This window comes from Rhineura floridana, chromosome 1 (assembly GCF_030035675.1).
Source record: "Rhineura floridana isolate rRhiFlo1 chromosome 1, rRhiFlo1.hap2, whole genome shotgun sequence".
NCBI lineage: Eukaryota > Metazoa > Chordata > Lepidosauria > Squamata > Rhineuridae > Rhineura > Rhineura floridana.
The window spans coordinates 117,921,945-117,944,692 of record NC_084480.1 but is presented as its reverse complement, the minus strand read 5'-3'; the positions used below and the strand labels follow the sequence as shown (position 1 = coordinate 117,944,692).

General features: G+C 42.4%; 1 protein-coding gene across 4 annotated transcripts in view; it reads right to left on the bottom strand.

Annotated features, from left to right (window-relative positions):
- Positions 1-462: 462 nt before the first annotated feature.
- CCDC171 (coiled-coil domain containing 171) overlaps positions 463-22,748 on the bottom strand; it is a 311,338-nt gene continuing 289,052 nt past the window's right edge. The window contains exons 26-27 of one of the 4 annotated variants that reach the window (XR_009763232.1): positions 8,227-8,330; positions 3,071-3,145 (exon numbers count right to left, since the gene is read on the bottom strand). Coding sequence is in view for 1 of the 4 variants with exons in the window: in XM_061630327.1 (XP_061486311.1) it covers positions 2,963-3,145 (183 nt within the window). In the remaining 3 variants the exon portion in view is untranslated. Of the gene's footprint in view, positions 3,146-7,359; positions 7,720-8,226; positions 8,331-22,748 lie in introns of those variants that run through there. The other 3 variants (XR_009763234.1, XM_061630327.1, XM_061630311.1) reach the window with 3 other exon arrangements.

Sequence of the window (22,748 nt, the reverse complement as noted above, 5' to 3'; positions counted from 1 at the left end):
TACACAGTACTGTTTAAAGAAAGATTTAACAGTTGGGGGCGGCTGACGTTTTTATGTGTATCTCGAGAACCGGACCACCTAGAAACTTAATTTTTTTTAATTAAAGCTGAGAGTCTGGGCCACCTAAGGGGCTAAACGGGCACTGGGTGGCATGCAAAGAATCCGAGTAAAACCCGGCTAACCGGGCAATATGGCAACCCTATTTGCCACTGACTTGCTCTAGTGTATTTTCATGAACAAACTCTTATGGACTAAAATGGTAATTTGTCTGACTAAAAAGTTGGACAGAAGAATCCTGAACCATATTCTTTAAAAGAGGTTTGTAAGGACATTTGATCGCCATGTTTCCTTCCTACACTTTGTGTCCTTTCATTGATCTTTCCTTTGGTCAGGTTTATGTTTTATTTGATGTATGCACTTGGGGTAATATAAAATTCAATAATAAACATAAGAAATGATACTTTTATTATTGGACATAATTCATCTGAGCGATTTACTGATAAGGCAACTTTACACAGTAATGTAACATAGTAGTGCAAAGCTCCTTCTGTTTTGTAAATATGGGGCCATGTCTTAGGACATATCTTAGGGCTGGGACAATACACACACACCCGTCATATCTTCCTTTCTCATGAAGGTTGGGGTGGAAATTTGGAGACATTTTGTGGGGGGGGGGTAGGTGGAAGAAATTTATTTATTTATTTATTTAAGCCATTTCTATACCACTTAATATATATAAAAATCTCTAAGCAGTGTACAGAAGATAAAACAGCAAATATTATAAAAATATACAATGAAGCCACAATACAAAAGCATACATAATACAAATTAACAAATGAATATTAAAACGATTGCCTTGCACTTCTCCACTCAACACCTCTTAACCTCCTGGCTCTCACCCAGGACTCCACCCATCCACCCTGGCTCTCACCCGGGGTCCAACACACACAAATCACCCCCAAAGTCTCACAAGCTCCCAGGGGATCCCAAAATGGCAAACCAGCCAGATGGGTGACTAATAAATTTAATAAAATAAATAAATAAATAAATGCAGGGGCAGCTGGAGGCCTGGGCCACCCCTGCGCTGAAAGGTGCTGTCAACAAGGACACTGTTCTTGCCGAGGCAGCATAGGTAGAAGTGCGGGGCGTGGAAGGCGAGCTCCAGGTGGCGGCACGAGATGAAGCTGGAGTGGTCCATGTTGAAGTCCACTGAGTCCTCGATTCTCTGGTCTCTATATTTACAGCTCCTTTTGAGGCTTTTGTAGACTTTTTATTTACCATCCCAGAGGCTGGCTTTCCAAACTCCAAGTGTTTTCGGTTTGTAAAGTCCTGCTCTCAGTCTGTAGCTCCTCTTGATAGAGGGGTGGGGCAAGGCAGGTGGAAAAACTTGCTCCTTGATGGTCCCAGCAGTCTCATCCCTGGTTAGCTGGAAGCCACTTACAACATTCAAGGAAGTGGCAACTTTCAACCTTAGGCCCAAGAGATCTTATGGCAGGTCAGCAGCTGTTAGTTCTCTTCTTGCTGGATAAAGTCAACATAGCCAACATTTATTATAAACTCCAAAGGTGCCAGTAACACCTCTATCCCTGAAGCACAGTAGTCATGCTGTTGTGTTTGAATTCATCCAATGTCCATTGAAATAGAAAAGGCTGATTGGCTGGCCCAAACATGCTTCTAGGAAGGAGTAATATTTACAAACTGTTCTACAAGGCAGTCCAAGGGCTTCTTTACCCTCCCCCCCATTTTTCTAAACTCAGCTGCAGCTCAGCTGAGCGCCCACTGGCAGTGTGGCTGTCATGTACTTCGGAAACAGAGTACCAAATGCCCCTGGAGAGGTGCTCTATGATGATGTTGCATCATTCAGTTCCAAGGCATTGTATGAATTGTCCTGGCTCCCACTGACAGATTCTGTCTCAGGACTCTTGCCTCAGATATTGCCAATAGCTTTAATCAACAGTTTAGCACACAATTGGAAAATAGATCAGTTTACAGGTCACACAGTTAAGATCACTGCAAGGCATGGCTACACAAGTGAAGACATGGTTGCAACACTTGACACTCACTCTCCAGAGCCCTCTTAATGCAGGAGAGGTTGGGCATGACTACCTGTTCAGAACTTGTATCCTGGCTCAGGACTGGACAAGCAAACGGGCACTCCTTTAAGTAGACTGGGTATTGGGATCAGTCTGTTCATGCCTGCACAGCCTCTGACACATTCATGGCGATGGTGGCACAGGTGACTTGGCCAGGACATCCCCCGGCTACACCTCTGGCCTCCTTTCCTGTGGTGTAGGAGGGTCAGCCACAGGGGCCTGGCTGGGAGATAGAATGACCGCTGGACGCAAGGTAAGGGGACAGTTTGGCAGCTCAACCCCTTCCATCTACATCGGATGACACCTCAAGGAGGTGGCTGTTGACAGGCAGAACACTTGGCCTCTCCCCAACATTCTCGCTCCATACTCCCAAACCACTGGACCCCTCCCCTGGATCCCAGACCTTCTCCTCAGACCAGTCCTGCCAAGAGGTTTCCACTCAGCTCATGATATGAATGAGCAGGTTGTGCAGGAGCCCTGAGACCATTAAGTTTTTTGCCCACCATCTGAAAGCACTATCCTCAGCTGAAGCCAGATTGCAGGAGGAATGGGTAAGGGATCCTTTTCTACCACTCCACAGCAGGAAAAAAAAGGTACATATGTAGCAGTGTCATTGCCTTGTTTTGAACAGCTTCCAGGATGAAGGAAATCCTGAAAGAGAAAGACACACATTACCGACAAACCATTGTAGCAGGAATCTTGTGCCTTGGACAGTGGCTTGACAAAGAGCAAAGTAGTGGGTGCTGTATCTCTCATAGCACCAACTCCATAGTAGGAACATTAGACCTCTCGACTAATGGTCTGTCATGGAGCTTTGCCAACAAATTCTATGGAGGATTAGCCATGGAGGTCAACAATCCCATGGAGAATTAGCCAGCTGCATCTGGGTCATTCCTGCTAGTCATGGGGTGGGCCTCCTTTGTGGTCTGTGTAGGATGAGGAGTGGGATGAATCGTCTTCCTGCAGAAGAGCAGCAGGAGACACAGAGAGAGCGATGAGCAATAGTCACCAGCTGGAGCACATATTCCCTGGGCTGGATGCACAGTTGGTGTCTGCAAAGGAGAAGAGAGAGTGGTGCCACCTGAGTGCTCTGCCAATGCTCTGTATGCAGCAAGTGTATGAGAAACACACAGTAATTTCTTTTAATGGGATAATTAAAGATCTGCTAGTTATGTCCTTATGGATACATTAGGAGACAGGCTTGCAAAATCAGGGGCTCTGCCTATCCAGCAGCACCAGTTCCTTGCATGCTAGTACATCATGTCCCACCTCTTACATCAGTTCAAACCGCATTAGGAAGGGGGTTTGGGTGAAACAGCAGGAAAAGACTTTGTGGATGCTTGTCATAGTTTTTAATCAGAGCGAGGGAGATGCCTAGAGGCAGCGAGTGGACACACAAACATGCCAATCTGCTGAATGGATTTTGTTTCAATGCATAGAAAAGGGATGTTTAAAAAAACTGGGAAAATAAAGTACGCTTCAAAGAAAAACACTGACTTGCAGATGAGTCAGGGATGAGGCTGCATTCCTTTTGTCACAGGCTCTCTCGAGAGTCATAGATTTCAGGATGTGGCTATTTTTCATGACTCTGGGAATTTGGGGGATGGATTGCTAAACAGATGAATCACTTCCAAGAGAAATACTTTTGTGTCATCAGGTTAGATCCTGGTTAACAGAATGAGATAGTGAGCCTGAGTGCTTTAGTGATCCTGAGATGACCCTGGAATGAACCATGCTTTGGGTCTGTGTTTCAAGGGAAGGGTAGACAAGATTGCTTGAAGGATGGAACTGTGCATGGAATGACAGTTGGGGTTTTTTGTCAGTTGGCCGTTGGAATAGAGAGACAGAAGAGATTAGAGGGTCTTAGCTGGGTGGAAATATTTCTGTTACTAACTCTTCCTAGTTCTAATCACATTCAGGCTTGAGTTTACCATTAAACTGTTTTTATTGTTCCTCAAATAAACACTTTGATTAGCTGGGTGGAAATATTTCTGTTACTAACTCTTCCTAGTTCTAATCGCATTCAGGCTTGAGTTTACCGTTAAACTGTTTTCATTGTTCCTCAAATAAACACTTTGATTGTTGTTAAACATGGTTATTGTTAGTGAAACCCATGCATAGAGAGTTGGAACACTTCCCCAACCGGGCTGTTAGCACACTTACTAAGCAATCATAATTATAGACAGCTGGTGTAAGTTCCGCCAGTGTAAATTAACCCTATTCCAAACTCCGTTCAGGAGGAATTTGATTTACACCACCCTTTTCCCCGGTTAAGTTCTACCTGGTTGCTAGATCATGTGACTAAACTGAAAGGGGTTTGGATAAGTGCAAGTCTTTTCCTATCCCATCCTACCACACCCTGGAACATGCCTTCTTGGGGACTTAAACCAGCGTAAATTACACAGTCTTAAGTACCATTAACTGAGAATACCCTGGATAGCCAGGACATACCAGCATAGCTCGGCTGAGCCTTGGCTCAGCCCAAGATCTACTGAATTCAAACTCTCTCATCCTGGTGTATTTTGGTTTGGATTGTGCTGTGTAGCCCTCTTGAACACATGTGGACTTAAAATGGGGAGGGGGTACTCACCCAAATCCCACCCACAATGTCCCAACATATGTTGGTTCCTCTCCCAACTGTAGCACATTAGAGGCCAACATCTGAAAGATTCTCCCTGCATTCAGCTGAACATGGTTAGAATCCTTCCTGCGATTGGGAACCCTGCACAATCAGGATCCCCAGATGAAAGGGAGAATTCTAGCCATGCTAAAAGTTCACATGTGACAAAAATAAAAATAAAGGATTGTATCCATTGGATAGAGTGTTTGGCTGAGGAAACCTGGTTCAAATTCCTTACCTAGCCATGAATTCATTACACAGTATTTGGAAAATCTGTATGTATCTCTCTTCCCCATCTACTAAAATACCTACTATGCAGAACTGTGGTGAGGAAGAATGAAGGAAATTAGCCCTTGAATAACTATTCATGTTACCTCATACCTAAAAGCTACTATGTACAAATCCATTGTAGTGTTTTATTCATTGTCTTATGTAGTACCTAGAACAATCTGACTTGCTTCCATTGAATTAGTCCCTGGGACTTACAAGGATGTCATGTTGCTTTGGTTCTGCTGGATTTCTTCTGTCTTTGACATTTCTACTACACACTTTTTTTCTCCCTCTCTAGGCATAATTTCTGGGATCTTTTAAATCTCAGCCTTCAATAGTTAGGAGCTTCCTTTAAAAGGTTTCATTTATGCTGAAAGAACAGACAAAATCAAACTGCATCTACACTGTGCTTTATTGAAAACTCTTTTTGGCTTGTTTGAACTTTATTGTTGTGAATCTCTGTAGTCCACAACACAACTATTTGTCCTTCCACATGAAGGCTAAGGCATGAATTTGTTCATTGTACTGTAATGTGCTCTATGTGGGGCTTCCCTTGAGGTTGGTCCAGAAGCTGTATTTGGTGCAAAATGTGGCAATGAGACTGCTCACTGGAGCAGGCTATTGCCAACATGTCACCCCACTGCTGAAAGAATTGCACTGGCTACCTATTAGCTACCGGGTTAAGTTAAAGGTTCTAGTTCTGGTGTACAAAGCCCTATACAGCTTGGGACCAGGATACCTGAAAGACTGTCTTACCCCTTATATACCCAGTCGATCAATGCGCCCTGCAGGTGAGGGCCTCCTGCAGATACCATCTTATTAGGAGGTCTGTTCCACACAACATAGGAAATGGACCTTTAGTGTAGTGGAATCTACCCTTTAGAATTCCCTCCCCTTAAATATTAGACAGGCACCATCTCTGTTATCTTTTCACACCTACTGAAGACCTTCCTCTTTCAACAAGCCTTTTAAGTTGAGACCATATCCCAGTCTGCATCTGTGTTGGAATTGCTTTTTAATAGGTTTTAAAATGTTTTTAAAGCTTTTTAAAATATGTTTTAAAACATGTTTTGTTTAAATATATTTTAGTTGGTTTTTATGATGTTTTAAAGGTTTTTTAGTGCTTTTGTTTGCCACCCTGGGCTCCTACTGGCAGAAGGGTCGGATATAAATCAAATAAATAAATAAATAAATAATCTCCTGCACACAGAGAGAAAGAGATTTTTGCTACTGCTGAAAGCTATATACTTACTCAGTTTGTGAGATTTTCAGACAAGCAGGAAAAGACAACAGTTTTCTGCACTTGGAGTGGGTTCTAGCTATTGCTGGGAGGTCAACAAATCCCTTGGCAATCGCAAGCCTGATGTCACTTATTGGCTACAAAACTGAAAGAGTGGAGATTAAGCAGCCAACTATGAGCTCATTTAACAGAAGTTGTGGGGGAGGGCAGCTGATGTTGTGGTATATATCTCATGAACCAGACGGCCCAGGAACCTAATTTTTTCAAAATGAAAGCTGAGAGTCTGGAGATTGGAGTGACTCACCCAGAGATCACCCCAAAAATCTGGAGTCTCTGGGCAAAAACTGGAGACTTGGCAATCCTACTACAAATTGTGGTAAGGAATTCCACAGTCAACATATGTGCAATGTGAAGAAATCTTTCCTTTTGTTTGTTCTGATTATCTTACCATTCAGCTCCATTGGACTGACCCCAGTGTTCAGTATTATGAGATATGTAGGAAAATTTATCTCTGTCCATTTTCTCAGCACCATATATAATTTTATACACCTCTTGTCATGTCCCTCTTTGCTCACCTTTTTTCCTAAGTTAAAAAAAAAACCCACACCAAATGCCAGTTGCTAACAAGAAGAAAATACTTCCCAAGTCTGTTTATTTATCCATTGCCTTTCCCAAACAAAATCACAAGATGACTTTTAAAAAATCAAATACAAAACAAGCCATTAAAATAAAATCTGAAATTATAACTTGATAACAGCAAATCCATAAAGGCAGCTTTACAGTGCAATATTACATTTGTCTATTCAGAAGTAAACCTCATTAAGTTCAGTGGGACTTACTCCCAGGTAACTGTGTTGAGGATTGTACTGTTAAAATAATCCTTAATTAAAGCAAGTACAAATTAAACTACACCAATCACATCAAGCTAGAAATGCTTTTAAGAATAAAAAGGACTTCATCCTCCAGCAAAACAAAGGAAACAGTTGGAGATTTGCAGACCTCCCAGTTGAAGTGTTTGTTAAATTGGATTCCTCTAATTAAACGGGTTCATAACTTGAAATGGAGTTAGGTATTTTTCATCTGAAAATACAGAATGCCATCCCCACTGCAATGGGGTAGAACATGGGTGAAGTGTTCCCTAAGCACCCATAAACCTGTCATTAAAGGAGTCTTCTAGTTGGGGAATTACATGTTCCTTAATGTTACAGGATGTATTACTAGCAGAGAATTTCTGCCACCGCAAGCTAAGAAAACAATAAAAAATGTATTAAATAGCACAGATTCAACTTCCATATTTCATCCTGAGTTTTATTCTTCTGTGGTTTCTCACCATGGTCAGTCAAGTCATGTCATTAAAACGAAGCCCCTAAGTAAATGACTGGGAGATTAAAAAACAACAATCCAGTACCACGCCGTTTGGAAAAGGTAACCAAATTCCTCTTCCTGACAGGCTGTAAACAATGTAGTAGGATGACATTGTTTTTCTTTCCAGGGCACTGCCAAGTTAAAGAGGAAGCATGAGATTAGAAGAAAATATTTAAATAAAAAAACCAAATTCTCAAGTGACCGTCGGTCAAGTCCCTCCTTCCAGTTAAGTTTATACAGCAGATGTGTGCTTAAGAGCAAGATACATAATTGCTGAGTTAGGGGGAAAAATCCATTGGGAAAAAAAACAAAGTTCAAGGACCAGGTCTTCAGCTGACATTGCTTTGTTGTCTCCACTAAGCAGACTCTCTCAGCCAGTGATATTGAGAAGTGGGGGCGGGGGGGAGAGGGCTCTTAAACATCTCCTCCCAAATAGACTGACAGATTTTTTAAAAATGCAAAGTATTCAGTTTGAATTTTCTGAATAGGCCAAATCTAAATATTCTTGTTAGCAGTGTATGGTAGCAAGTTACATACCACAAAAAAGAGGGCACAAATTTGCATATGCTAATTTATATATCTAGATGCAAATTTAGAAATAATTACTATAATTTAAACAGAAATGCAATACATCTCACCACAGTGGGGAATAATTTGGCCAGATGACCTGTGTTCCTGTTCAGTTGTCGTCCAGGCACTAATTGTTGATGGACAACTTCAAGGCCCCTCCTGACTTCAATCTCTGCAAAAGTTTTGGAGCAGATTAGAAAGTGGTCAATCTCTATAATGCCGTGATTATTAGAAGCCAACATGGATTTATCAAGAACAAATTCTGCCAGACTAATCTTATCTCATTTTTTGATCAGCTAACCTCCCTGGTAGACTGTAGGAATTCTATAGACATGAGATATTGTGACTTAAGCAAAGCTTTTGACAAAATTCCCCATGATATTCTGATTAGCAAGCTAGCTAAATGTGGGCTGGATGGAACAACTATCAGGTGGATCCACAATTGTCTACAGAATCATACTCAAACAGTGATTATCAATGGTTCCTTCTCAAAGTGGGCTGAGGTGATGACTGGGGTACTGTGGGGTTTGGTCGTGGCCCAGTATTCAACATTTTTATTAATTACTTGGATGAGGTGGTGCAGGGAATGCTTATCAAATTTGCAAATGATACAGAATTGGGAGGAATAGCTAATACCCTGATCTTGATAGGCTGTAGCACTGGGCTGAAAATAAGAGAATGAAATTTAACAGGGATAAGTGCAAGCTTCTACTTCTAGGAAAAAGAAAGCAAATGCACAGTTATAAGATGGGGAATACTTGGCTCAGCAATACTACATGTGAGAAGGATCTTGGAATTGTTGTTGATCACAAGCTGAATATGGGCCACAGTGCGAAGTGGCTGAAAAAAAGGCAAATGCTGTTTTAGGCTGCATTGATAGTACAGTTTCCAAATTGCATGAAGTACTAGTTCCTCTCTATTTGGCACTGGTTAAGCCTCATCTTGAGTACCGCATTCTGGAGACTTCACTTTAAGAAGGATGTAGTTCAGTGGAGGGCCACAAGGATGATCAGGGGACTGGAAACAAAGCCTTATGAAGAGAAACTAAAAGAGCTGGGCATATTTAAACTTGAGAAGAGAAAACTGAGGAGAGATATGATAGCAGTCTTCAAGTACTTGAAAGGTTGTCACACAGAGGAGGTCCGGGATCTCTTTGTGATCATCCCGGAGTGCAGGACATGGAATAATGGGCTCAACTTACAGGGAGACAGATTTCAGCTGAACATCAGGAAAAACTTTCTGGCTGTTAGAGCGGTACGACAATGGAACCAATTACCTAGGGAGGTGGTGGACTCTCCAATACTGGAGGCATTCAAGAGGCAGGTGGACAGCCACCTGTCTGGTGTGCTTTAATTTGGATTCCTGCATTGAGCAGGGGGTTGGACTCGATGGCCTTATAGGCCTCTTCCAACTCTTCTATTCTATGATTCTTTATCTTTAAACTGGACTTAGACCAGACAGCTCTTCAAATAGAGTACTCTTGCCTCCTCTGAAGACCTTTCAAACAGAGAGTTGTTCTTTGTAAAGTAACACACAAGGACACCCTACAGTTATATTACTGCAATCCTATACTCATTTACCTGTGAGTAACCTAAAAAGACATATGTAGGATTGTGTGGTTGAAAAATACTTTGTAGAGAAAGAGCAAGACAAAATTAAACATTTGCCAAAATTTTCCATTGTAGTATTTTAAGGCCTACTGGATATAATGCCTAAACTGATGTAGTATATTAATAACAGATTTGAGAAATACATGGAAGATGAGGAGGAAATTTCCTCTCTGTGATTTGGGGAGTGATTATTGCCAATCAACATGGTCTAACTAGTATCAATAGATGCATTCTCCACTGAGTTTTGGTACTTTTCATTCCAGTTTCTTTCCATGGGAAGCAATTGTTGACAGATGCTTTTGCAATTGGTTTCCCAAATTTATTATTATTATTATTATATCATCATCATCATCATCATCATCCACCTTTTGCCAAAAGATACCAGGACAGGTTAAAACAATTTGAAACAATATTAAAAACAGCCTAAAACAAATTATAGTCACAATACAATGGGTCCTGAAAACATATATCTCAGGTGACAAAGGCCAGGGTATACCTGAGACACATAATTCTTTTTCTTTCATTAAAATAAGCAGACTTTACATTTACACCCAAAATAGCTGGGACTGGTCCTACCATGGGCAGAGTGAGGCAGCTGCTCCAGGCGGTTGATTTTGGGTGTCAACAAAGGGCAGCAAATTATTATTATTGCATTTTTACTCCCAGGGAGAAGCACTTACGAGTTTTTCTGTCTCAGGTGTCAAAATAACTTGGCCAGACTTTGGTACAACCCATCTTGAGTTGGGTAGGGGACAGCAAAGGCAGCAAAATGGCTTGGGCCAGCTTTGGGTTGTGGGAATACAGTAGGGCCCCACTCATACGGCAGGCTATGTTCCGGACCCCCGCTGAAAAGCAAAAAACTGCTGAAAAGTGGAACTCATTGAATAGATTGGCGCCTGATGTCCGAAAACTGCCGTAAAAGCGGAACAAGCGCCGTATGAGTGGGGCTTTAGTCTAATTGCGTCTAATTGAGACTGTCGCATTAGCGAAGCGCCGTAAAGTGAAGCGCTGTAAAGCGGGGCCCTACTTTAGTTTGCTGTCTCTTTAAGACCTAGAGAACAAATGTTAGTCAGAATGGGCTGATACCTATGAGCAGACCTCAGTGAGTGAACAGAAGGAAACAGCCTCAGTTTGTTAGGGTTATGTCTTGCAGTGTTCTGCCTTTATAAAATATAATAAAATATTTTGTTTGGAATTAGAAATCCAACAATCTTAAATAAAACAAAACAACACATGGTACCAGGAGTGGTGTATACAGAAAAAAGACGAAGATAAAAAACTGCTGAAGACATGGAGCATTTAAGACTACCCAAGGAGCTAAAACTCTCCAGTAAACCTGCTGAATCTTGGGGGGTAAATTTCAGAGCTTGGAAGATTACTTTTAAAAAGTAATAAATTACAGTTACAATTACTTGGCCCAAAAAAGTAGTAATTACCGTTACAATTACAATTGCTCTGAAAGTAACTGATTACTTTACTTTTTCTCAAAAGTAATCACTACAATTACATTTCAGTTACTTTTTTTAAAAAACTCCTACAAGGTGCTGGCCTTGGCTGCTGCACATCTAAGAAGCCTAAAACAATATTAAAAATAAACACACACACACAGGGGGTAGTAGAATAAAAAATTTTATCCATAAGATTAACATAATGGCATAACAGAATCTCACATCCCCCCAAGCAATGAAGATACCCCAACTCTTGAAATCAAATTTTACACTTGAAATGCTTTTATAATATGTTTCTGTTATGTCTCAAAAGAACAAGATGCTCAAAGAGCATGTCAGACAAGGAATGTCTTTTTACAGTCATTACGTTGCCACCAGTACTGAACAGGCGTTCTACTGCGGCGCTTGAAGGCATGCCTGTGTTGTGCTGCAAAAAACACCGCAGCACACGTGGAAAGCCATGGAGTGATGACACTTCCCTGCTGGGAGACCTCAGGTACCTCACCAGTTCCTCCTCAGCAGTGTCCACTGCTGACTTCTTGCGCTGGGGCAGAAAGTTAAAGAAGTCATCTTCTAAGTCATCTCCTTCCTGGTCTTTATCTGAAGACTGATCACTGTCCTCATTAAGTACACCCATCTTTATTTCAGCTTTCAACAAGGCTTCCATTGTGTATCTAAGAAAGAGAGAGGATATGTTAACACATATATGTTAGGAAACCATCATCTGCTCTTCATTTCCTGATGCTTGTCATGTCCCCTGGTTCAGGGTCCAGCCTGAGCCTGTGGATGATGACATGGAAGGTAGGAAGGTGACCAAGTCACCACACTCATGGGGCAGCACAGCAGACCCTTAAGGATTACCTGCAGCAACCCAAGGTTGTGATGAGGAGCCCCAGGAAGAAAAGGCCCAGCCCCTGTCTACCACCTTAAGCCCTCTGATGCCTCCCTTGAGACAACATTTCCCTTGGAGTAATCCACCCAAAGGGCTTCCCTAATGTTCTTACTTGTTGGTATGGGTGGTGGCCTGACACGATTCCAGCCGATCTAGTTTGAAGCGAGGGTGTACGCAGGCTGCCAAAAGAAGCAGATCCCTGCCAGATCCCCACCTCTCAAGGGTTGTCTGCTGCTGCTTCAGCATTTTGGGAGGAGGGGTGTCATGCATTGGTTCAGGAAGGCCACGTCTCCTTGCCTTTATTGCTTCTTCAATTGCTCTCAGCTTCTCAGGGTGTGCCCTCTGAGGAAGAAGAACAAAGCATGAATCCAAGAAAAAATGGAAGAGGAACTTCACAATTTAAACATAAATAGACAATGGACACTCTTTGAGGACCAGCATGACAAAGGCTTACCTCAAAATGTTTCTTCACATTGGATGAGGGGGAAACAGCTGATCTCAGATTTGTGATCCTTCGAAGGCAGTAATTGCATCGTACAACAACATTTTTCCCACTCTGGCTCACAAATGTACAAGCTTTCTCAAAGCCAAACCATGGTACTTGCTGTTCTGCAGATGTGGCTGTGGGCAACTGGCACTGCTTCATGCCCTCCTCCTCCTCGTGCACAGGGCCTCCTTTCTGAACCTCACTTTCTAGTTTTGCCTCCTCAGGATCAACAAGCTGTGACTCAAGTGGCCGCACTAACTGACTGCTGCTCTCAGCAGCAAAACCTGCAACAGGCGTCTCTGTTTACAGTCTCCCGGGCTGTAAACACGATCGCTCCTGCACGCCCTCTCCTGTGTAGAGCTCATACAGCTCCATGGTATACTCCGGAGCTGAGAGCGATGAAGCAAGATAGGAGGAGGCTTGAGCGGAAATGGAGACGAACTCCCGACGGATACAATTATGCGCTGGTTAGTGCTTCGACTAAGCTCTATGTAGGAGCAGTGAAGGCAGCTAAAAAACATCATTTTGCTGCCACTATTAAATCATCTCTTTGCCGCCCAGCGGAGCTCTTTCGAGTTGTCCGGGGGCTTCTCCATTCAAACCCTCCGGACACGGTGGAATCATCGGAGGCCCGCTGTAATCAGTTTGCCGATCACTTCCAGAATAAGATCTCATGTATCCGCCGGGACCTAGACTCTCAAGTTATAGCAGTAGATCCTAGTGAGGTGTCCGGAGCACAGTCTTGTCCTGTTTTGTTGGATGAGCTTCAGTTGGTTCAACTCGAGGACGTGGACAAGGTGCTTGGACAGGTACGTGCAACCACTTCGGTACTGGATCCTTGCCCCTCCTGGCTGATAAAAACTAGCAGGAATGGAACAGGTAGCTGGGCCAAGGAAGTGATAAATGCCTCTTTACGAGAGGGAGTGGTCCCGGGCTGTCTGAAAGAGGCAGTGGTGAGACCACTCCTGAAAAAGCCTTCCTTGGACCCAGACAATTTTAACAGCTACAGGGCAGTGGCGAATGTTCCATTCCTGGGCAAGGTCTTGGAACGGGTGGTTGCTGGCCAGCTCCAGGCGCTATTGGATGAAACTGATTATCTAGATCCATTTCAATCGGGTTTTAGGCCCGGTTTTGGCACTGAGACAGCCTTGGTCGCCCTGTACGATGACCTATGTCGGGAAAGAGACAGAGGGAGTGTAACTCTGTTGATTCTCCTTGATCTCTCAGCGGCTTTTGATACCATCGACCATGGTATCCTTCTGGAGAGGCTCGCGGAGTTGGGAGTTGGAGGTACTGCTTGGCAGTGGTTCCGCTCCTATTTGGCGGGTCGTCTCCAGAAGGTAGTGCTTGGGGAACATTGCTCGACACCGCGGGCTCTCCAATATGGGGTCCCGCAGGGGTCAGTTTTGTCCCCCCTGCTTTTTAATATCTACATGAAGCCGTTGGGAGAGGTCATAAGGAGTTTTGGAGTGCGTTGTCATCAGTATGCTGATGACACGCAGCTCTACTTCTCCTTTTCATCTTCTTCAGGTGAGGCTGTCGATTTGCTGAACCGTTGCCTGGCCTCGACAATGGACTGGATGAGAGTTAACAAACTGAAGCTCAATCCAGACAAGACTGAGATGCTGTTGGTGGACGGGTTCTCTGATCGGATGGTGGATATATACCCTGTCCTGGACGGGGTTACACTCCCCCTAAAGGACCGGGTTCGTAGTCTGGGAGTCTTTTTAGACTCTTCCCTCTCACTTGAGGCTCAAGTAGCCTCGGTGGTTAGGAATGCGTTTTACCAACTTCGGTTGGTAGCCCAGCTACGTCCCTATTTGAGTAAAGAGGACCTTACATCAGTGGTACATGCTCTGGTAACCTCACGTTTGGATTACTGTAATGCGCTTTACGTAGGGCTACCTTTGAAGACAGTTCGGAAGCTACAACTAGTGCAAAATGCGGCGGCCAGATTGCTGACAAGGACCAAGCGGTCCGAGCATATAACACCTGTTCTGGCCAGCTTGCACTGGTTGCCAATATGTTTCCGGGCTAGATTCAAAGTGTTGGTATTAACCTATAAAGCCTTATACGGTGCGGGACCACGATACCTTGCGGAACGCCTCTTCCGATATGAACCGGCCCGTGCACTACGTTCTGCTACGAAGGCCCTCCTCCGGGTTCCAACTCACAGGGAGGCCCGGAGGGTGATGACAAGATCTAGGGCCTTCTCAGTGGTGGCCCCCGAACTATGGAACAGTCTCCCTGAGGAAGTACGCCTGGCGCCGACTCTGCTTTCCTTCCGGCGCCAGGTCAAAACCTTCCTATTCTCTGAAGCATTTTAAGTTACATTGATCTAATTTTAAAAATGTTTATTGTATTGTTGATTGTATTTTAATATTATTTTGTTATTCATTGTATTTTTATACTATTTTATGTTCACCGCCCAGAGAGCTATCGCTAGTCGGGCGGTATATAAATTTAATAAATAAATAAAATAAATAAATATAAATAAATAAATAATAAACAAGAGATAATGCTCCTATGTGGGTGAACTTCAGCTGTGATGTGCCCCCATCTCTTCCCCGTGCTGCAAGATGCCCCAGTCAGAGTGGAAGTAAGCAGGTCGATAGCACAATTAAAAGAGATCCTATTTGCATCATTTTTGCTCACTAAATAACCCTGCCTGGGCCAGTCTAACCTACTATCTCACAGGGTTGTTGTGAGAACAAAATGAGACTAGGGTTCAAATCCCCACATAGCCATGAAGCTCACTGAGTGACCTTGGGCCAGTCACTGCCTCTCAGCCTCATGAAAACCCTATTCATAGGGTCACCATAAGTTGGAATCAACTTGAAGGCGGTACATATATTTTTTATTTTGAATATGATGATTATGATAATAAATATGCAGCATTTCAAATTAATTCTGTATGAGAAGCATTCCATGCCAAGCTTGGAAAACCAAGGATGAGGTATAAAATGTAGACAAAAATACTTTTGACAAAATGCCGTTTATATTTTATATATATGAGCCTGGGTAGGGAACATTTAATCTAGCCTACTTGCTTTCAGCAAGAAGGGTTTAAGTGCCTTCAGGCTAGGGCAGTCACCAGAAGGCCACAGCAGAGACAAAGGAGCCTAGTGTTGTGGAGATGTTAGATGGGAGCTTTGGGGAGTAAAGATGGAGGCTCCTGAAGGCTGCAATTCTAAATACACTTACTAAGGGATTAAGCCCCATAGAACTCAACAGCACTGACTTCTAAGTAGATATAGTTTGGACTGTGCTGTTGGTAAACCTTGACTAGGGTTCTTCTGCAAAGACATCCATATCCAAGCAGGGTTGGCAACCCCCTGCCTGGAATACCCTGCCCTTATCTTTTAATGTGGCTGCTCCAAATGTTTTTACAGATTTGACCCTTTACTTCAGAAAGAGGTCTGAAAAATGAGTAAGAGTAAGAAGTATCTTTTAAAATTGTTCTTTTCAATTCACTCTTGAATGAACATCATACCTAGGGCAGATCCACACCATTCCTTTAAAGCACATTCAACACACATTTGAAGCACATGAATCCCACCACAGAATCATGGGAACTGCAGTTTGTTAAGAGTGGTGAGAACTATAACTGTGAGGGGGAAATGACACTTCCCAGAATTCTTTAGGGGAAGTCATGCGCTTTAAATGCGAGTTGGATGTGCTTTACACATATTGTGTGAATCCGCTTAATAAATTTTGTCTGCATGTAAATTGTTTTAATTAATTTTTCAAAATGAAAATAAGCTATAAAGTGTAGTGGGTGACCATGGGCTACTCACCATTTCTCAGCCTATCTGCCCCTCAGGATGAAAACAATGGAGAACCATGACTACCCCAAGGCATACTTAAAATGTAAAGGAAGTATTGTACAACCATAGTATGCAATTGGATACTTATAGGGACACAGCATGACAAAACTGGGTGGAAGTAAAAGTTCTACACTTAGGAAAAAGAAACCAAATGCACAGTTATAAGATGGGGGATACTTGGCTCAGCAGTACGACATGCAAGAAGGATCTTGGAATTGTTGCTGATCACAAGCTGAATATGAGCCAACAGTGTGATGTGGCTGCAAAAAAGGCAAATGCTATATCAGGCTGCATTAACAGAAGTATAGTTTCCAAATCATGTGAAGTATTAGTTCCCCTCTATTCAGCACTGGTTAGGCCTCATCTTGAGTGCTGTGTCCAGTTCTGGTCTCTGCACTTCAAGAAGGATGCAGACAAACTGGAACAGGTTCAAAAGAGGGCAACAAGGATGATCAGGGGACTGGAAACAACGCCCTATGAGGAGAGACTGAAGGAACTGGGCATATTTAACCTGGAGAAGAGAAGACTGAGGGGAGATATGATAGCACTCTTCAAGTACTTGAAAGGTTGCCACACAGAGGAGGGCCGGGATCTCTTCTCAATGATCCCAGAGTGCAGGACACAGAATAATGGACTCAAGTTGCAAGAAGCCAGATTTCGACTGGACATCAGGAAAAGCTTCCTAACTGTTAGAGCCATACAACAATGGAACTAATTACTAGAGAGGTAGTGGGATCTCCGACACTGGAGGCATTCAAGAGGCAGCTGGACAGCCATCTGTCGGGAATGCTTTGATTTGGATTCCTGCATTGAGCAGGGGGTTGGACTTGATGGCCTTATAGGCCCCTTCCAACTCTACTATTCTATGATTCTATGAAAATATTTATATAAGCATGACTATCAAATATGTTTATTTATATAACCTGTAAAGATATTTATAGTGCAATCCTATGTTTGTTTACTCAGAAGCAAGTCCCAATGTATTCAATGGGGCTTACTCAACCAGGGAAAACTGCAGCCTCAAGTGATAAGGAACTTGTTCTTTTAACAAGTCCTTTAAGTTGAGAGCTTATCCCAGTCTGCGTCTGTGTTGAAATTGCTTTTTAATATGTTTTTAAACTTTTTCTTAAAAAAAATGTTTTTAAAGCTTTTAAAAATGTTTTTAAAGATGTTTTGTTTTAATATATTTTAAAGTCTGTTTTTATGATTTTTAAAGAGTTTTTAGTGCTTTTGTTTGCTGCCCTGGGCTCCTACTGGGAGGAAGGGTGGGATATAAATAAAATAATAAAAATAAATAAATAAACTTCATTCATTTTTTAAAAAAATGAGTATTAGTTTCCTACATAATAAAAACTGTGATAAACCCTGCCTAATTTCTTTAAAAATAGGGTTAGAGGGAGAGAGATTTACAACACAAACACAAGTCTGCACTTTACTCACAATCATGAAAGGGCGGGGTTGCAGCCAGAGCTTTGAAAAGTTACTTTAAACTACAACTCCCATCAGCCCCAGCCAGCATGGCCACTGGATTGGGCTGATGGGAGTTGTAGCTAGAGCATGATCTGTTTAAAAAAAAGTTGTGCAGGGGGGGTTTACGTTTTGGTGTATATCTCGGGAATTAGACCACCTAGAAACTTAATTTTTTTTTAAATTGAAGCGGAGAGTCCAGAGAGTAAGGGGTGGTAGCCAGAGAGCCAGAGCCCCCCCCAAAACCAGAGACTCCAGCCGAAAACACACACACCGGGGCACACACACACACAAATCATCGTCACTCACCTCCACAGCTCTTCGCCATTCTGCTGCAGCCTTCTCCTCCGTTGTTGTCCTTGCCCTGGCTTTTTCCTCCGGCGTCCATTTTTTCCTCTCAGAGTCAGATGCTAGCAGGCTCCCCCTGCCTATTCATCTCTTCCCTCGTGCCTCCTAACACAGATCACGAGGGAAGAGACAGTCTGCGCAGAGGTCCAATCAGTGTGAGGCACATGTCTTGTGTTAACCAATCACAGCCAGGAGCTGACTTCCCCTTGTTCCCGCCCCCAAGTAACGTCCAACCTAATGTGGAAACGTTAAAGTTGCAGCTGAAAAGTAGGGAAATTACTATTCGTTCCGTTACTTGCCAAATGTAATGGAATTACCCACTCGTTATTTAAAATTGTAATGAATTAAAAGTAACTCGTTAAAAATAACGAGTTACTTCCAAGCTCTGGTAAATTTAAGCAGAGTTTGATAGAAATATGCAAGCAACAGGCTATGCAAGAGAAGGAAATGAGCAGAAAATAGCTCTATCCCTTAACACAGCTGTAACTGAGGCTGTGGATATCTCTAATAGCATGTGACTAAACCAGGAAGAGAGAAGAAAGTTCTGATACCATTTTATAATAGTTTGTAGACTATTGCATACCCAAGACAAGTGAGATGTTTGAGATACATAAGTTCCACAAAAGAAGTAAAAAAGAGGGTGAATCTTTTGAAGAATTCCTAACAGGCCTGAAGTTGATAAGTTGGGATTGTAATTTTGGGCAGCTAACCGAGTCTCTGATAAGAGATCAGATTGTAATAGGAACTGGAGATTCAAAACTGCAAAAAAGACTGTTAGAAGATATGGATTTGATTTTAGACAAAGCAGTGAGAGTATGTCAAGCAGCAGAAGTTACTCTTCAAACCCTGCACATAATGAAAGGCAAAATAGTCCCAACTGCAGTAGATCAGATATACAGCAAACAAAAGCAAAGAGAAATGAAAAAGCAAGCAAGACAAGGCTGCAAGACAAAGGGCCTCAAATTGCAGAAGATGTGGAATAAATCACCTGGATAGGCAACGTCCTGCACGAGGAATGCGGTGCAACATATGCAAACAATATAACCACTTTGCCAGAGTCTGCAATCAAGAGAAGAAACCCCAGAGGAGAGAACAAAGCGTGCAAAGTAATGCAATCTATTAGGACAGCACAGATGAAGGTACTAAGGAGTCAAATGTTGGAGACTGGCTAAAGAGAAAGGAGATGACTGGACTGCTGCACTGGAGACTATTGGAACTGTCATTAATTACAAAATGGACACTGGAGCAGAAGTAAATGTACTTCCCAAACTAGCTGTGGAAAAGTAAACAAAAAACCAAACTGGATTGAGGGCAAAAAAGTAAAATTGAGAGTTTACAATGGGAAGGTTATGCCCACTAAAAGAGTGTGTCAGCTAGAGGTAAAGGTTAAAGATCAACTCAAACTAATAACTTTTTTAATAGCTTTGGAAAATACCGTGCCAATTCTTGTTTTATAAACATGTCAAGAATTAGGTTTCATGAAGCAGGTCTATATGGTAACTAATGCCAAGGACTTGCTTGTACAAGATCAATATGCAGATGTTTTTGAGACAATTAGCTTTTTAGACACTAACTACACAACTGAGTTACCAGAACATAATCGCCTGGTCATCAATGCCCCAAGAAAGGTTCCTTTGGCCATAAAAGGGAGGCTAAAAAAAGAGTTAGATAGATTGATAACTGGGGGGAAAATGAAAAAGAAGAACCCACTGAATGGGTGCATTCATTAGTAATTATAGAAATGAAAAATGGATCACTTAGATGATGTCTAGATCCCAAAGAGCTCAATATTTCTATAAAAAGGCATCATATATAAAAAGGCCATACCAGCAGCTTAAGGGCACTAGTAAGAAAGAATATTCAGTAGACATGGGATGCAAATATAACCGAAACAGCTCCTGTCTTAAGGTGTTTTGACAGTAACAGGGAGACTAAATTGTCCACAGATGCTTCTAAAGAGGGCATTAGGGCAACTCTCTTGCAAAAATATGGTGATAATTGGAGGCCAGTGGCATACACAGCCAGATCCCTTACAGACAGAAATTTTATATGCACGTATAGAAAAAGAAGACTTAGCCCTGGTGCATGGATGTAAAAGGTTCCATGTTTTCCATAAATGGGAGATTGGTAGTAGCGGAAACTGACCACAAATCACTGGTCACTATTGCTAGAAAAGGGCTTGCTGATATATCTCTTAGGCTTCAAAGACTTTTTCCAGCTATAGTTATATGATTTGAGATTAGAATACAAACCATGTAATGATCTGGTGATTGCAGACACTCTGTCCAGGGCAATTAATGAAATTGCTGATGATGAAGGACTGGGAATAGATGTTGTGCACATTAATGAGATAAAAAAGTATTTGCCAGTCTCAGATGAAATGTGGAATAAATTTTGCACTAGCTACAGCACAGGTTGAGATGCTACAGCTGGTAATGTGCTATCACCTATGATTGGCCTGGCCATCACATCCCTGGCCCATATTTTCAGTTTGTGGAGGAACTCTCAGTGATAAATGGCATTTTGGTCAAAGGTAAACGGATTGTAGTCCCCAAAACAGATATTATTATTATTATTATTATTAACATTTGTATACCGCCCCATAACCGAAGCTCTCTGGGCTGTTTACAACAATTAAAAACATTAAAAACAAATATACAAATATACAAATTTAAAAACACTTAAAAAACAATTTAAAAACACATGCTAAAATGCCTGGGAATAAGAGGAAAGTCTTGACCTGGCACTGAAAAGTTAACAGTGCTGGGCCAGATGTACCTCATCAGGGAGATCATTCCATAATTTGGGGGCCACCACTGATAAAGCCCTCAAGATATGCTTGAGAGAATTCGTGAAGGCCATTTGGGCACTTAAAAATGCAAAAGGAGGGTGTGATGTTCCTGTATTAATGTATATATGGTAAGTGCTGTTTGTATAGAAGATACATGGTAAGTGGAATGAAAGAGGAGGGGGGAGTAAATGAGTAGTAGAATGCTGGATGATTGGCTGAGTGTTTGGATGGCTGAGAGTATAAATGGAAGGATGACAGTTGAATCTGGGTGGACGTTAGTGGGTTGTTTTGGTGGAGTTGGGAGGTGAGTGTGAGTTGGTGTATGTCAGGGGAGTGTGGAGAAAGAGGGAGGTGGAGTTTGGATTAGTAATAAGTCAAATATCACACTAATAGATGAAACCATAAGCTTGTATATCATTATCAAAGTTATCTTGTTATTAATGTTATTTAATAAATACTATTTTGGTTTACCAAAGGCCTGATCCTTGGCTGGGGTTTCACAGACCAGAAGGGAGGGTAAGGTAATAACCAAGGCTGAAGGGAAACAGTAACAAATGGTGGCAGCGGTGAAGAGGAGAAGATAACATTATAAGTATCCAGAGCAACCCCGAGTTATGAGTTATCTGCATTGATACAAGGGGGTTGGGAACAGCATAGGCACGCAGTCACGAATGTAACCGGATAGAGAGACTCAGGCAAGGTCTCTGGGAACATTGGTTGTAGAACGTGACTGGTGGTGCTGCCTAGTAGGGGGATCTATTGAGATCTGTGCTAGAGCAGAGAGAGAAACCATAAAAAAGGACAGTCCGGACTGGTGGAGTCCCTGGTGGTGCCTAGTGAAAGGCAGTAGCCACGAGCAGGTAGGAACCTGACAGGGAGAGCCAGGGAAGGGCGTCACAGAGGGCTAGGGAGGTACTATATTGGCCTCATGAATCTGGATACAGTAGGGCCCTACTTATACGGTGGGTTCTGTTCTGGACCCCCACCGTAAAGCGGAAATTGCCGTAAAGCGGAACCCCATTGACTTTAATGGGGAGCGTCACACGAAAATGACGCAAAATGCTGCAAAAGCGGCAAAAGCGGCTTTAAAAGAGGGGAGGAAAGCCGCCGCATTAGCAGAACACCGGGAAGCGGAGCACCGGGAAGCGGAGCTCTGGGAAGCGGGGCCCTACTGTATAGAAAATGTAGTACACAAATGCAATACTTGCCAAACATATGAGCCCAAGAATTAGGAGGAGTCCATGAGGATAGAGGATGAAATACAAGATGCATGGCATAAAGTGGGAATTTATATGTTTACAATGGCAGATAGAAACTATTTGTTAGTGGGAGATATTTTTTTTCATTACCCAGAGGTGGTTTTGTTAGAATGTACAACTGCATCACAGGTTATACAGCACATTAAATCATTTTTTTCAAGACATGGGATTCCATACTTGGTAATGTCTGATAATGGCCCTCAGTTTTCAGGATATGAATTCAAGAAATTTGCAAAGGACTATGGTTTTAAGCATGTCACATTGAGCCTGGGATACCCACAATGTAATGGGCTGTTGGAAAATAAAGTGAAGATAATCAAAAGATGGTTGAAGAAAGCCACTGCTTCAAGTGGAGAGCCACATGTAGCCATTATGAACTACCAATCAGCCAGATGGACAGACATCTGAATTAGGCTCATGATGCGGCAAGCAGGGCTTTAACCCCTTTGGGTCTGCCATAT